Source organism: Aythya ferina (genome assembly GCF_964211825.1).
Source record: "Aythya ferina genome assembly, chromosome: 25".
Taxonomy (NCBI): domain Eukaryota; kingdom Metazoa; phylum Chordata; class Aves; order Anseriformes; family Anatidae; genus Aythya; species Aythya ferina.
Window position 1 is genome coordinate 4186708 of NC_140323.1, and position 14108 is coordinate 4200815.

The 14108-nt window shown below is 54.2% G+C and overlaps 1 protein-coding gene across 16 annotated transcripts in view; it reads left to right on the forward strand.

Moving 5' to 3' along the window:
* Nucleotides 1-14108, forward strand: part of NFASC (neurofascin) — a 114745-nt gene that overhangs the window by 62740 nt on the left and 37897 nt on the right. For 13 of the 16 annotated variants that reach the window (XM_084497606.1, XM_084497598.1, XM_084497611.1 and 10 more), the window contains exons 3-14: nucleotides 1902-2007; nucleotides 2234-2430; nucleotides 2770-2892; nucleotides 3095-3265; nucleotides 5735-5785; nucleotides 10357-10468; nucleotides 11092-11276; nucleotides 11545-11676; nucleotides 11978-12121; nucleotides 12650-12761; nucleotides 12860-13026; nucleotides 13576-13723. In XM_084497606.1, the coding sequence (XP_084353732.1) occupies nucleotides 1902-2007; nucleotides 2234-2430; nucleotides 2770-2892; nucleotides 3095-3265; nucleotides 5735-5785; nucleotides 10357-10468; nucleotides 11092-11276; nucleotides 11545-11676; nucleotides 11978-12121; nucleotides 12650-12761; nucleotides 12860-13026; nucleotides 13576-13723 (1648 nt within the window). The remainder of the gene's footprint in view (nucleotides 1-1901; nucleotides 2008-2233; nucleotides 2431-2769; nucleotides 2893-3094; nucleotides 3266-5734; nucleotides 5786-10356; nucleotides 10469-11091; nucleotides 11277-11544; nucleotides 11677-11977; nucleotides 12122-12649; nucleotides 12762-12859; nucleotides 13027-13575; nucleotides 13724-14108) is intronic. The other 3 variants (XM_084497610.1, XM_084497613.1, XM_084497604.1) reach the window with 1 other exon arrangement.

The window sequence follows — 14108 nt, forward strand, 5'->3', positions numbered from 1 at the left end:
GGGTTTGTACCGAGAGTGTGCTGCTAAGTCATGGCTCAGAGGCTCCGGTCCAGCTACTCTTCTGGAAACCAGTTTCATAATTTCTTGGTGTCCCAGCTTCCTCCTGTAGAGGCAGTTAATAACAATCAGGCTGTAGCTGCAGGGAATCTATTCTGACAGCGCAATGTACAGAAATCCTCCAGCGAGCAGTGCATTAGCAGAAAAAGCCCAGCTTTCTGCTGAAGTGCCGGGGTTGTTCTTGATGGCAGAAATTTCTCCTGTGTGGGTTGCTGCCTGCAGAGCCCTGAGGGTGCTGGCTGTACCCAGGCTACCTCTGCTGGGCAGCGAAAGGAGAAGGAAAAGTCTTCAGGCAGTGGCTTTTGGCTGAAATTTGGAAATTAGTGAAGAGAAGGGATAGGAAAGCTCAGGTTTGCCGAGGAGAATAGGTACCTGTGGGATTTAAATGCGTAAGGTGGGGGTCCCAGCGCAGTCACTTGTCTGTGCACGACTGGAGTCTGAGTTCCTGATCTGCTCAATTCCAGATGGTTGTGGAAGAACAAATTTGGTCCTGGGGTCACTGGGACAGAAGCACGGCGCTCTTGTTCCCAGCAGTGGGAATTTATGCAGTGCACACAGCCCGGCGGTTCCTTCCAGGCCTGGCTTTGTTCGCATCCATAACGTTTCAGAAATGAAGGCAGCCAGCGTGGAAGTAGGAGCCAGTGCAGCTGGCCAAAACTGAAGGCATTTACAAACAGCACAATGCTGCTGCTGCTTGTGCTTCCTATCAGACATGGAGTAGTTTTGATATTTGCATGTAATGTGACCTTAGAAAAGTAAGAGAAGTGCTGACAGCTGGTGGAGAACTGCTCAAGGCAGTCCTGCTTTGCAGCTCACCATTTCTCCAGCCTCCTCCTCCCTGCTGCCCAGCACCATCACCTCCAGCACCTAATGAGCCTCCTCCTGCCATGCCTTGAGGGGCTGCTATTGGTAAATACACAGCCCCAAACCTGCAGAGACTCTATGGCATTCCATGGAGATCGTTGTCTTTTTAAGCTTCCCTAGGTGTTTTTCCCCTGCCTCATCCCTAACAGGGTTTATTCTTAGGATATAACCTCACCTGCTGCTGTCCCAGATATACGTACATCCCTATTTTGCTGGATTTTACAGGCACCTTCTCCAAGTTTGACTATTACCTAAAAAGCCAGCTCAGGGTTTATCAGCCTCTGATTTGAGGGGGATGAAATGGAGAAATTGGCTTCAGCCTAGCCAGAGGGTAGGGGGTGACATTGCCAGCTCCTGCGGCTGACCCGCTGGACCATGGGTACACCAGTTCCCCAGGTGAGCCCACCCAGTGCCTTGTGCCCTCTGATCAACCCTGCCAAAAAAAACAGAGGTTGTCGAGGCAGTTAGCAGCTCATGGGATGCTCGGCAGCAGCTTCTCCCATATAACAGTAAGTAGGTAGATCAGAACATGCTGGAACTGTAAAATGAATTGTGTGTAATATTTGCAGAGCCTCCAGTAACAGTATTACGTTTGTGTGTGTGCATAATGTTCTTTTAATGTTTGTTCTGCAGTTAACCTTTTCTCTTCTTTTTCATTACGCTTGCACTTTGGAAATAACAGCAAATATTCAGAGTGAATGTAAGTGCTGCCCTCGTCTTCTGTCTGTGCATTTTAGTCTCCTCTGCATGTCCGGAATGGCACAAGGGGTCGGGGCTGGTGCCGGCTGTGGCTTGGTGCGAGGTGTGCCTGGGGCATTGCCTGCACGCATGCTCCTGGTGGCTCCTTCAGGTGTTGGAGGGCTCTGAACCACAAATTTCATATCTGGCCTGGGGAAGATGCCCAGATCTGCTGCAGGACAGCAGGAAGAGGCTTCTCCCTCTCGGCACGACCTTCCTCACCGCTGTCATTTGCTTTGCAGTGCCTCAGCCCCCCACGATCACCAAGCAGTCCGTGAAGGACTACATCGTGGACCCGCGGGACAACATCTTCATTGAATGTGAAGCCAAAGGGAACCCCGTTCCCACGTAAGTGCCTCTGTGCTGGACCCCTGAAGTTTGTTAGCACTGGCCCTGGAGCAGCTGAGGCTCCAGCCAGGGCAGGTCCACGTTGGCCACATTGTCCCCAAAGCCAGCAGAGCTGTGCCACTGGCACTGGTTGGCACTGATTTAGCTGTTGTGTAGCACAGGTCAAGCTCTCAGCAGCCTCGTACGGCCCGTGGTCACTGAGCAAACCTCTCCCCTCTCCTCCCAGCTTCTCCTGGACGAGGAACGGGAAGTTCTTCAACGTGGCCAAGGACCCCAAGGTGTCGATGCGGCGGCGGTCGGGGACGTTGGTCATCGACTTCCACAGCGGGGGGCGGCCAGAGGACTATGAGGGCGAGTACCAGTGCTTTGCCCGCAACGACTACGGCACCGCGCTCTCCAGCAAAATCCACCTCCAGGTGTCCAGTGAGTAGGGGGCACGAGGCTGGTCCGAGGAAAGCAGGGGCTGCTTTGTAGGGGATACGTGGACAACACCTGGTGCTCAAACATCTCAGCCTGCTGCATCTATTGCATGCATCGGGATGCATCCAGCCACAGGGCAGAGATAAAACCCAAGGGATTAGGGCTGTAGCCAACAGCAAATGCTTGGTATAGGTTTAAGAGAAGCTTGCAGGCACAGAAATTAAGTTTGCATCGGGGTTGTTCCATTGAAACCAGGCCGGGCCCAGCGGGATGGAGGAGGGAAGGGATCTGCAAGGTGGCCGCCCTGCCCTCCTCACGCAGTGCCTGTGCTTCCCGTGGCAGAGTCTCCCCTGTGGCCCAAGGAGAAGGTGGATGTGATCGAGGTCGATGAAGGTGCTCCGCTGAGCCTGCAGTGCAACCCGCCGCCCGGCCTGCCCTCTCCCGTCATCTTCTGGATGAGCAGCTGTGAGTCGGGGAAGCCCAAACCCCTGCTCCCCTCCATCACCCACCTACAGGGTTTACTTACCCTAATTATGTTTAGAGTCATTATCGCTAGCTCAGAGCGTGGCGGCACCCACACATGGCTTGGGTCAGGGGGTTGCTTTTTGCCCTCATGGGGTCACCCGCCCGCAGGAGGCTCTGACTTGTCCGAATTTCCCCCGTGCAGCCATGGAGCCCATCCACCAGGACAAGCGCGTCTCCCAGGGCCAGAACGGCGACCTCTACTTCTCCAACGTCATGCTGCAGGACGCCCAGACCGACTACAGCTGCAACGCCCGCTTCCACTTCACCCACACCATCCAGCAGAAAAACCCCTACACCCTCAAGGTGAAAACCAGTAAGTGTCACGGTGATCGCTGCGGGTGGGTCTTCCCCAGCCCCCCTCGGGAAGGGTTCTCCTTTCAGGCACCGTTTCAGTCCTTGACAGCCTACCAGGTAGAAGAGTGGCTTCCTTCCCTTTGTTCAGGGTGGTAGAAGTTGGGATGAGGACTGGTAGGACCTGGGCTGCTGCCCCATAGCGAGGGGAAGCTGGTTCCCTCCCAGTGCCCCGGGGAGATGCTCGGTGCAGGTACTGCAGCGTCCGTGCAACTGGGATGAACTGGAAAGCACTGCAGTGCAGATGGGGCGTTCCCCCATCCTCAGGGAGAAGCACAATGTCGAGTGATCTTTCCCTAGTTTGAAACACTGGAAATAGCCTTGGTTTGCTCCAGGTTTAGATTTATGGGGAACCCCCAGCCACGGTGGTGCTGCACAGGGGGGACTGAGTGTGTGTCCATTGCCTGACCAACGAGCCTCACACAAGGCTCAGGACTTAGCGGCTGTCCAGGAGCTGAGGCTCAGCTCTGGGACGTGGCAACAGGAGGGCTGGAGCCTTTGGGCCTGAGTGGGTACACACGGGATGTGCTCAGGATGGCCAGAAATGCTTGGGATGTGCTCGGGATGGCCAGTGATGCTCAGTGAGGAGCATCCCTGGGGAGCAGGAGGAGCAGGCACACGGCTCCCCCTGACCCCTCCATGGGCAGGGGGCCCTGGTAGCCTCCCCTCCAGCAGGGAGACTGCTTGGGAGGAGGCTGGTTCCCGATGCCAGGGCACTTTCCACCAGCTAGCTGGTGGGAACACGGGCAGGGGGCCACCAGTGGAGTGCTGCGGGGCACGAAGCTCTTGTGATGGCCCTTTCATTGCATGCACAGCACCGGCACAACCTCGGCTGCGAGTGGTGTGAGAGCTGCTTTTGGTGTGGGGATCGTTCCTGAGCCCCAGCTCTAGGAGCTCAACCCAATCTCGCAGCAACTGAGGCCGGAGGTAACATTATTAAAGCCTCCCAAGAGCAGGGAGTGAAGCACGATGTGAGACACAGACAGGGCCGGGAGCGTTTGGCACTTGTGCCATAACACCCTGCCCTCCGTGCAGAGCACAAGTGGAGAATCAGCAATATAAATGCTGTAAGCAGGCACTTTGCTGGTGGCGAGGAGTGTGCGCATGTAATTCACTCTGAACATTGCTTGTCCGTTTGCAGAGCTGGCCGCATAATGCCAACGTTTACCTCCTGCTGAAGGGCTGAGTCCTGAGTTAGCAGGAGCTGCAGAAATTCTGGCAAACAAAGATCGGTGCTCGTTGGGGCCTCTGAGGTTTTCAGCCTGATGTATTGGTTTAGCTCTAGAAAAATATAAGGGAGAAATGCTGGGGGATTTCTGTGCAGGCAGATACAAGCAGCTACACCCTGATGCCTCCACAGCATCTGCTCCCAGGCTGGGTGGCACCGGGCCCTCTCTGTAAGCTTTCCTTTGGAAATTTCTGCTGCATTACCAGATGCAGATGCCGCCTCAGACCCCTCCAAGAAACCCTTGTAAGCTAAAGAACCGAGGCTCCAATTTTTTGTCTGTTATGATTGAAAAAATCTTTATATGCACAGCATTCAGAGATGAGTTTGTCTCAAGCTGTTCGGTGATCTCTGCTTTAAGCCATGAGCATCAGCTGTCTGAAAAGAGTCACAGGCTGCTGGAAAACCATCGCATGTGCTTGCTATCTGTCTTCTTGATGCAAGGAGAGAAAAACACAAGGGCTGGGGCGAGCGACATGCCCCTGCCTATTTTCCTGTGGAGCATTTTTCTGGTGACTCAGGGCTCGGGTGGCTGCCGGGCTCCTTCACCCTCCTGAGTAGGAGCCCACGGATGGGCTGGCAGTGGCTGGCAGTAAATGAGAGCAGCGTGCTATTGAGGGCCTGGTGGTTTCACATGGAACTCAATCTACTTTAATTGTCTGGTAATTAAAAGGGATTTTGTAGTAGATTATGTTTTTGAAGCCTAATTGTTGTTATTATTTTTTATTTGTTCATCTTCTCCGTGCCTCTCTGCACCATTACGCCGCTGCCTAGCTGTGTCCAGCCTTCTCTGTGCTGGAATAAAGTAGCAGAACCACGCTTACCTCCCTGAGAGAAAAATCATTTTCTTCTCAAAATTGAACTGATATTTTTTTTTTTCGAAGATACAGATGCCATTGTACCAAGAGAAAAACACTTTGAGGAAATGTTTGTGATACGATTAGGTGGCATTATTCATATATTTAACTGTCTCTCCATTTCTTAGGAGGAAAACAAGCTTCTTTTCCTCTCCCGTGTTGCTGTGTTATGTTGCTGTTTGTCTCCCAAGGCAGCCGTGCTCCGAGTGCCTCTCTATCGCTTCTGCTGCTGCCCTGTCCCTGTGCTGGGGCCGTGGCTCTGGTCCCCGTGTCACCTTGCCCCGTGCCCCCGCACACCGCCGCACGCTCCGTGCCACTCGGTATGCTCACGCTCTTTTGTTTATTGCAGAGAAACCCCATAACGAAACGTCCTTACGAAATCACACTGACATGTACAGTGGTGAGTCTACACTGGCTTCTGGAGCCCCTCACGTGTTAACCCCCCTGTGCCTAACCCGACTCACCCCGTGCTAACCGAGCGCTGGGCTGGCTGCGAGCAGCATCCCCGTGCCTCCCGTGTGCGCGCCCCCGCTGGATGCGTGTGGTCCCTTCTGTCGTCTGTCACCCAAACTTTGCAAAACCCAACGCAAGGAAGGGAGCCGAGCAACCCAGCGGTGACCAAATCCCCTCCAAGTTTTGATATCTTGAAATGATCGAGGTTTAAGCTAATTAACTGGATACGCAGAGCTCAGCTTGGGAGGTATTTGGGTTAATAGGATCTGGCACAAGTGGAAATGTCAGGAGGTGAGCGAGTCCAGCGCCTTGTTCTTCGAAAAGGCTCCTGAATTAAAGATAAAACCCACGATCCCTCTTTTCGCTGTGCTCAGAACGAGCATCTATTGCACTGGCAGCCAAACACGGGCACTGGCTGGGAGTTAAAAAAGCAGTGCTTGGTGTTCTCAGCGCGTTGTGTCTTTGCGGTGTGGTTACAGGTGTTGAGCAGGGAAGTTCTCTTTGGAGACTGCTTTTGTGCAGCTCCCTGGGGCACGATCCTGTCCCCAGAAATAGATGGGAAGTGATGGGACAACCCAGGTGAGGTGGGCAAGCAGCCCAGGCTGGGGCTTTGGGAAGCAGAATGGGGAGATGGGGCTGAGCACGATGCTGGGAGCGCAGCCATCACCAGGGGCTGCTGGGGATCCCGCTATGCCCACATCTCGTCCCCTTCCTTCTGTTTTCGCCCCCAGAGCCTCATTTTTTTTTTGTGCTCCTGCTCTGTGCCAGGCAGGAGAGACGGGCCAGGGATGCTTCGGTGCCATGGGAGCGTAAATACGAGTTCAAGTGGTGCTGAGCAGCAATTTGCCTCCTGGCTTTTGTCTTTGCTAGAAGCACATGCTCGGTTTGGGAACAGGGACCGGGATCTTGCTGCCTACCAAAGGTTGGGGCGAGGGGGATCTGACTCTGAGCCAGATCCGAGGTTCTCCTGCGCGTGTTGCCAAGTGACGCAGCCACGGGGGATTTCTCTCCCACTGCAAATACTCCTCTGAGAGGCAGAGATGGCTGATAGGCAGCAAAGGGAAAACGTTTCTGGCTGGAGATGGGGCTTGGGTCTGAGTGGGAGGCTTATTTGAGGGGTCTGAGTGTGCTGAGGACCTGAGGACCTGGATGAGGTGGGGGCAGCGAACAGGCTGGGCATGGTCCGAAAGCATTTACAGAAACGGCTGCAAAAGGGGCTTGCAGGCAAAACCAGCTTCAATGGGAAGAGCACAAATTGAATCACGTTTAATAGGGGCCCGTGGGAGGAGACGTCTCCCTGGGAGGCGCATGGTGGCGAGAGCCATAAATCCAGCTTGTGCCTCCCCAAGCGATGGGAGCAGTGCGGGCGGTGTTTGCGCTTCGATGGGAACGCACGGCTCCGTGTCTGCAGCCCCTGTGGGCTCGGGGGAGAGTCCTGTGCTGGCCGGGGTCCCTCAACCTCCCGCTGCATGTGTGTGCTCAGGGAAAAGGGAAGGTAGCAGTCAGGTAGGAAATAGAGACCCTATCTGCACTGGCTGATAGATTTCTACTGATGCCTCTTTGTAGCTGCTCCTGGCGCTCGATGGGCTGTTACTTAACATCCCCTGGAACATTTTATGGGGCTGGTGGATTCAAATCCCCAACCCAAGCCCTCTCAATGACCTGTGTAAAAATGGGCTGCAAACCAGAAACGTCTTAATAATTCATGAACCGGTGGAAAAATTGTGATCCTCGGCCCTTTTTCTTGTTGATAACCCCATGTTTCTGTCCACAATGATCTCTTGGGCTGCTAAAACCCACCACAGCATGGCAAAGAGCCTTATGGGAAAGGGCAGTATGGACAGAAACCTCTGTCCCCCTGGTATTTAGGAATTTGGGAGGTTTTGGGGTAGCTGAAGGCTTTGGAGAGCAGGATGCAGGCAAGCTGGGAGGCACTGTCCCCTCCCCTGCAGCCTGCCCCGGAGCTGTCATACCCCTTGGGGATAGGGGTGGGTGATGTCCAGGACAGCACCCATGGGAGCAGGGTGATGGTGGGGATGTGGCTGAACCCCCTCACCCCACAGCTCAGACTGGGAGCAGTCAATTCCCCCCTGCAAAGAGGAATTACCCTGGCAAACCGTCTGCAGCTCTGAAAGAAAAAAAAAAAAAAAAAAAAAAAAAGGGATCTCCAAGGATTAATTGAGAATTTTATTAGCAGGAGTTCATCACCTTTTTAAATAATGGAAGCGAGAGCCTTTTGTTCTTCTTTTTGGCAAACCTGGGGGATGTTTGCAAGCTGGTTGGCTGTGCGGGAGGCGAGCAGATGGGATGTGTCCGGGTGTGCACGTTCCTGTTATCGCCTCTAAGTGGGAACGATCTGCGAGCTGATGTGCAGTTTTTAAGTGCTGTCAGGTTGGGACTTTGGGGAGGGGGCACTTGGCTCCTCCGCGGCGAGAAGTGGCTGGTTTTGAGATGTTTTGTTTGCAGCTGAACGGGGCCAATTTCATAGAAGTGGGGGCAACAGCAGCAATCTATCGGAAGCAGAGCCTATTTTTGAGCACAAATAAACAGCCGTGGGATTTATTCTTCTGATCCATCCAAGCAGAGGAGTGAGACGCTGCTATTTGACAGCTCCCAGCTGTAGCTGCCGGGAGCTCAGAGCTGGTACCTCTGCCCGAGATCATTTCTGGCCGTGCCCTATTAGAAACAGCAAAACCTTTTTCTGTAGACCTCTGCTAAGGCAAAAGCTTCTTGGCTACGCAGTGTCGTTGTTAGGTTTATTAAACAAGTGGATAGCATACTAATTTATCTCCCTTATTTTTAATGTTCATCATTAATATACGGCTCGTAAAATTTGGCTTGCACTGCTGCTTCTCTCTTCCAGTTACGCCCTGGGCTCCCGAGCAAACGGGTTCATTGCAGTGAGGCACCCAGCCTGTCCAAACAGGCTGCAGATTGCTGGCAAATAAAAGCCAATATTGACTTATAAAATGGTACATCCCCTCTCCTGATCACATAGAAGAGAAGTTCACGGGTCCGGTCAGAGCTGTTGATAAATGCTGATTAGAAATCCTGCCCCTGCCTCTGCCACCGATCCGCAGGGCTCTGGCGGGGGCGAGCGGCTTTTAGCCGGGCAGCGAGCACCTCCAGAAGCAGGCGAGCACAGAGCAGCACGCCTGCCCGGCGCCCTGTCCCTTCGAGATGTGTCTGTCCTGGTAATCCAGTAACCAAATAATTAATTAACCCTCTGACGAGCCCATCTTGGCCACTAACTGTCGGTGCGTGGGAGTGACGTGATGCGTGAGTGTGGCCATGCCCCGGGGGGTGCGGAGCCATTTCAAAGGCATGGTTTGATTCAATTCCTGCTTGGTTTGTTCCATTTCCTTCGAAAATGGCCACAAACTTTTCCCAATTGAACTCCATAAATCGTCTCTGCCCTCTGTCCCCTTTTCCTTCCCAGCCCTTTCCCTGTGCCAGAGCCCAAGCAGAGACTTCCCAAACAGCTGGGGGCTTCCCGGTGTGGGTGAGGGAACAGCCAGGCTGCCACCGGCTCATTTGGCTAACGAAGTTTTCGGGGCCAGCAGAAAAGGTCTAGGTCTGCTCCCCAAGAGCCTGCCCCTACCTCAGGGTGGGCTTTCCCCCCCTATCTGCAGTGGTCCCGTGCCAAACCTGCCTGTCCTGCCCCATTTCCTAATCTCATAACTTCTGTCTCTGCTACTGCTGCTTTCAAACCCATCTCATCCTGTGTTGCCCTCACTGACCAAGTTTAATAATTCCAGTTATTAATGGAATTTGTTCTGTTGATATATTTTTCTCTCTCTCACAAAGAGACCCCCACTGTGTGTGTCTGTAGGGTGTTGTCTTGTCTCTTCCCCCGGTTGTCTCCTGTTAAACTTTCCTGTCCAGTCCTCAAATTTGTCCTTCTGGTCTTCTGCCATCTCCCAGCTCCATTTCCAGACGGTTTGGTCCTTCCACCCAGCAGCTCCCAGTACCAGTGGGAAACTGGGGGTGCTGCCAGAGCCCCCGGCACTGCTGGGATCCGCCGTGGCGGGGACATTTCCGTGGCAAAGCGGCTCAGCTGCCCGATACACCCTTCTCGTGCCTGTTTCTCATGGCTGTCCTCCACTGAGTGCTCTGTCCATCGGCATTTCCACCTCTCATCCGACTCCAGCCCACATCTCTGTGCTGGAGGCAGGGGCAGGCAGGATGGGTGCTGCCCCACGGGGACCAGGCTCTCCTGGTGCACCATCCCCGCTCCCCCTGCCCATCCTCTCTGCCTTCTTTCACCTCTCTGTCTGCCCAGCATCCTCTCTACACCCAGTCTTTTTCCTTTAGAAATGACTTTAGGCTCTTCTCTAGTTTCCAGGTATGTTTTGGGGTGAGGTCTGTGTGCCAGGCTTGGCCAGGAACTTGCCAGCTTCCCCAAAAAAGCGCCGTGCATCGCTGGCCCTGTCTGAGCCCTCCTTATTGCTGCAAGAGAAGGAGAATTTAAAAGCACCCTGGTTTTGTTTTTTTGTTTTTCTTTCCTGCTGATTTCAGCCCGAGGGGTTACGGAAACGACGCCCAGCTTCATGTACCCGTACGGGACCTCGAGCAGCCAGATGGTGCTCAGGGGGGTGGACCTGCTGCTGGAGTGCATCGCTTCAGGAGTGTACGTACCGGGCACGGGAGCGGGTGGGCACCAGCAGCCCCAGTGCTCTTACAGCTCAAATGCTGAATCGCCACTGGAAACGCCTTTGGCTACGAGAAGAGAGCGTTCCCGTTTCTATTAACTGCTGTTGACAGTGCTCCCGTAACCTACAGGAGGGATAAATAAGAGCATGCAAGGGGACAGAGCTGAGTTTTGCAGCACTGTTCGGAAAAGGAAGCATCTCTGGGTACTTGCTGAGCAAGGATAGTTTCCCACTGATTTGTCCTTGCAGCTATTTGCAGGTCTCTTAGGTGCTCCTTACCACGCTGTATAACTGCAGGTGAGGATGCTGGGGGTCCATGGGCCTGCAGGAGTGTCCTGGGCATGGGGTGGGACTTTGGCAGCCCTCCCGTGGTGTGCTGCACCATGCTGCACACCTTCCAGCATCCCCAGGCACAACGGGGGGACACGAACCCCACTCCTCACCAGCTCAGGTCCAGTTTTAGGGGCTGTGGTAGGAAGGGGGGTGGCTCAGCAGTCCTCCTCCCTGGGCTCGAGAGGTTCCACGTGCAGGATCACCTCCTGCTTTCTTAGGAAGGTTTTTCTCATCTTGCAAGTGCGTTTATCTCCTTCCCTCTCCTTAGACCAGCACCAGACATCATGTGGTACAAGAAAGGAGGTGAGCTCCCCGCAGGCAAGACCAAGCTGGAGAACTTCAACAAGGCTCTTCGGATCTCCAACGTCTCGGAGGAAGACTCCGGGGAGTATTTCTGCTTGGCCTCGAACAAGATGGGCAGCATCCGCCACACGATCTCGGTGAGAGTGAAGGGTACGTCGCCTTTACCTTGCCATCTTCTTCACTCTCACAGCCAGAAATTGAGGGGGGCAAGCTTGGTCTGGGGGCTTCCCACGTGGGCTGTGCTGCATCCAGCCCCACCAGCATCTCCTCCAACCCACCCTACGGGCAGTGGGAGCCGTGGGCTCCGCTCTCCGGTTGCATTTGTTCGCAGCAGACGAAATGGTTTGGGTTGGAACCTCTGGGGACCATCTGGTCCGGTTTGCTACGTGTGTAACCGGTACGTTTGTGTGTTTTAAAGCTGCTCCGTACTGGCTGGACGAGCCCCAGAACCTCATTTTGGCCCCTGGTGAGGACGGCAGGCTGGTTTGCCGAGCCAACGGGAACCCCAAGCCCGCGATACAGTGGCTGGTGAACGGGGAGCCCATAGAAGGTGAGCCGGGGGGGGGGTCTGCACGTCCTCTACAGAAATGGAGCCCAGCACGAGCCAGAGCTGCCATCAGGGTGCCAGGCACCCGCCGGGCGCTGCGCGGGGTGCAGGCATTGCAGCACACAAACCACCTGCTCGGCTGGGGCAGGGCCAGCTGAACCCCATCTGGAGGCTGGGAACACCATGTGCCACCATCTCCTTTAATCTGGGCTGAGAAGGAAAGAAGCATGATAAAACACAGGGTCGTGTGAATTCTAATTTGAGATTGAATTTAACACGTCCCTTCTGCCTGTCCTCTTTGAAGCCTCTCCGCCCAACCCGAGCCGCGAGGTGGCTGGAGACACCATCGTGTTTCGAGACACCCAGATCGGCAGCAGCGCCGTGTACCAGTGCAACGCTTCCAACGAGCACGGCTACCTCCTGGCCAACGCCTTCGTCAGCGTCCTGGGTAGGTGCCCGCGGGGACAGGGCAGCCCCGTGCAGCTGCTCCACACCTGGCTGGGGAAGGAAAACCCCAGAAGTGGCCGTCAGGACCCCGCAGGGTGCCAGGGCATGGAAGTGTCCCCTGCAGAACGGTGCCTCCTGCTTCTGTAAATAAGGAAGGCGAATACCCCATGCACAAGTTTGCCCTGAAGGTTTTTCCTGTTTGCTTTCCTCTTTCTTTTGTTAGCTGCTCTGAGATTAATGTACACATATACACGACCTCTGCAGCTGGGTTTGGGATTGGAAGTCCATTGCCATATACCTGCAAAGCCAGGCAAAGGGTGAGCCAAGTGCTGCTGGAGCTGAGATATAAGCTGTTGTGTGGGTGAAGCTGGAAAGGGAAAGAGAAACAGGAGCGAATGGAGCAGCTCTGCTGAGTCTTGAAAGCCTCAATAAGGAGCAGTGAACAAAAAAAGGAGATGGGTGGCAGGACTGGGAAGCACAGGGGCTGGTTTGAGCTCTCGTTCGGTAGCTGGGTCTCTGGTGCTTGCAGATGTGCCACCACGGATCCTGGCCCCTCGCAACCAGCTGATCAAAGTCATCCAGTACAACAGGACCCGGCTGGACTGCCCCTTCTTCGGCTCCCCCATCCCCACCCTGCGCTGGTAAGCACGGCGGCGCTTCCCCTGCCGGCGGGGAGGGCTGGCACGGGGCGGTGTCCTGCTCTTTCTTCCCTTACATGAGTTCTTTGTACGGCTGTGAGGTTTAAGAACGGCCAGGGGAACACGCTGGACGGAGGGAACTACAAGGCGCACGAGAACGGGAGCCTGGAGATGAACATGGCTCGGAAGGAGGACCAGGGCATCTACACCTGCGTCGCCACCAACATCCTGGGCAAAGCAGAGGCCCAGGTTCGCCTGGAAGTCAAAGGTGGGAGCTCAGGAGCAAAATGTGCTCTTGAATCCTCCGAAACTCGCAGCAGAAATGAATGTTTATGTAAAGGGAGGGTTGATGGTCTGCTCCCGCAGTCTGCACTATGACATTTGGAGCTGGGATACAGAAATGGGCAGAGATCCCTTCTTTATGGGAAAAACAAGGCTATGGGTACACTGAAGCTGTAGAAGGGCTTGGTGTAGATATCAAGCTGCAGGATGCCATGAGCACTGCAAAAAGAAACACCAAGAGCGCATCAAGAATAACCGCTGGCAATACAACGTTTTCAGAATCAGGTTTGGATTGGGTTTTCCCTGTTCAGCAAAGCTGTTTGCTGAGTCAGAAAAGTGGCTATTTGTTAAAGGGTCGGCATGATTAATGGTTTGTTAAATGAGTTTATTTCCAAGCATTTGTAGCAGAGATGGTTTAGGAAGCTGACGTGCACGCTTGTCCTTTCCAAGAGACACCACAGTTAAGCTTTGACCGAGCTCCTGAGCTGAGACCCCGCAGCTCAGCCCCTGACAGCCCCTCTGTGACTTTTTGCAGACCCCACCAGGATTGTGCGAGGCCCCGAGGACCAGGTGGTGAAGAGGGGCTCCATGCCTCGCCTCCACTGCCGCGTCAAGCACGACCCCACGCTGAAGCTCACGGTCACCTGGCTGAAAGACGATGCGCCCCTCTACATTGGAAACAGGTTCGTGTTTACCATTCCTGTGTTGGCTCTCCAAAATCACTGGGATTTTTACTCCCCCGCTGCAAACTGCTTCAGGAGTCACTGGGGATAATAAGGAGAAATGTTGAGTTCCCACCTAGGCAACATCTGCTGCTCTTGGTGCTTTCAATGTTCTTAGCTCCTTCCAACAGAGGCTGCCTAGCAGTTAAAATTGACTTGCCAGTAAAACAAGGCATTGAGCTGAGGTTTTATTTACAGATATTTTAGGACACCTTGATAAAATTCATGGGTTAATAACGAGCTACTCCAAAATGAATGTTTATCAGCTGTGAGAGGTACGGTTGTAATTTCCTTTCCATAGCCTGATCTGCTTCTCGTGGAATGAGATCTGATCCCAGGACACAGG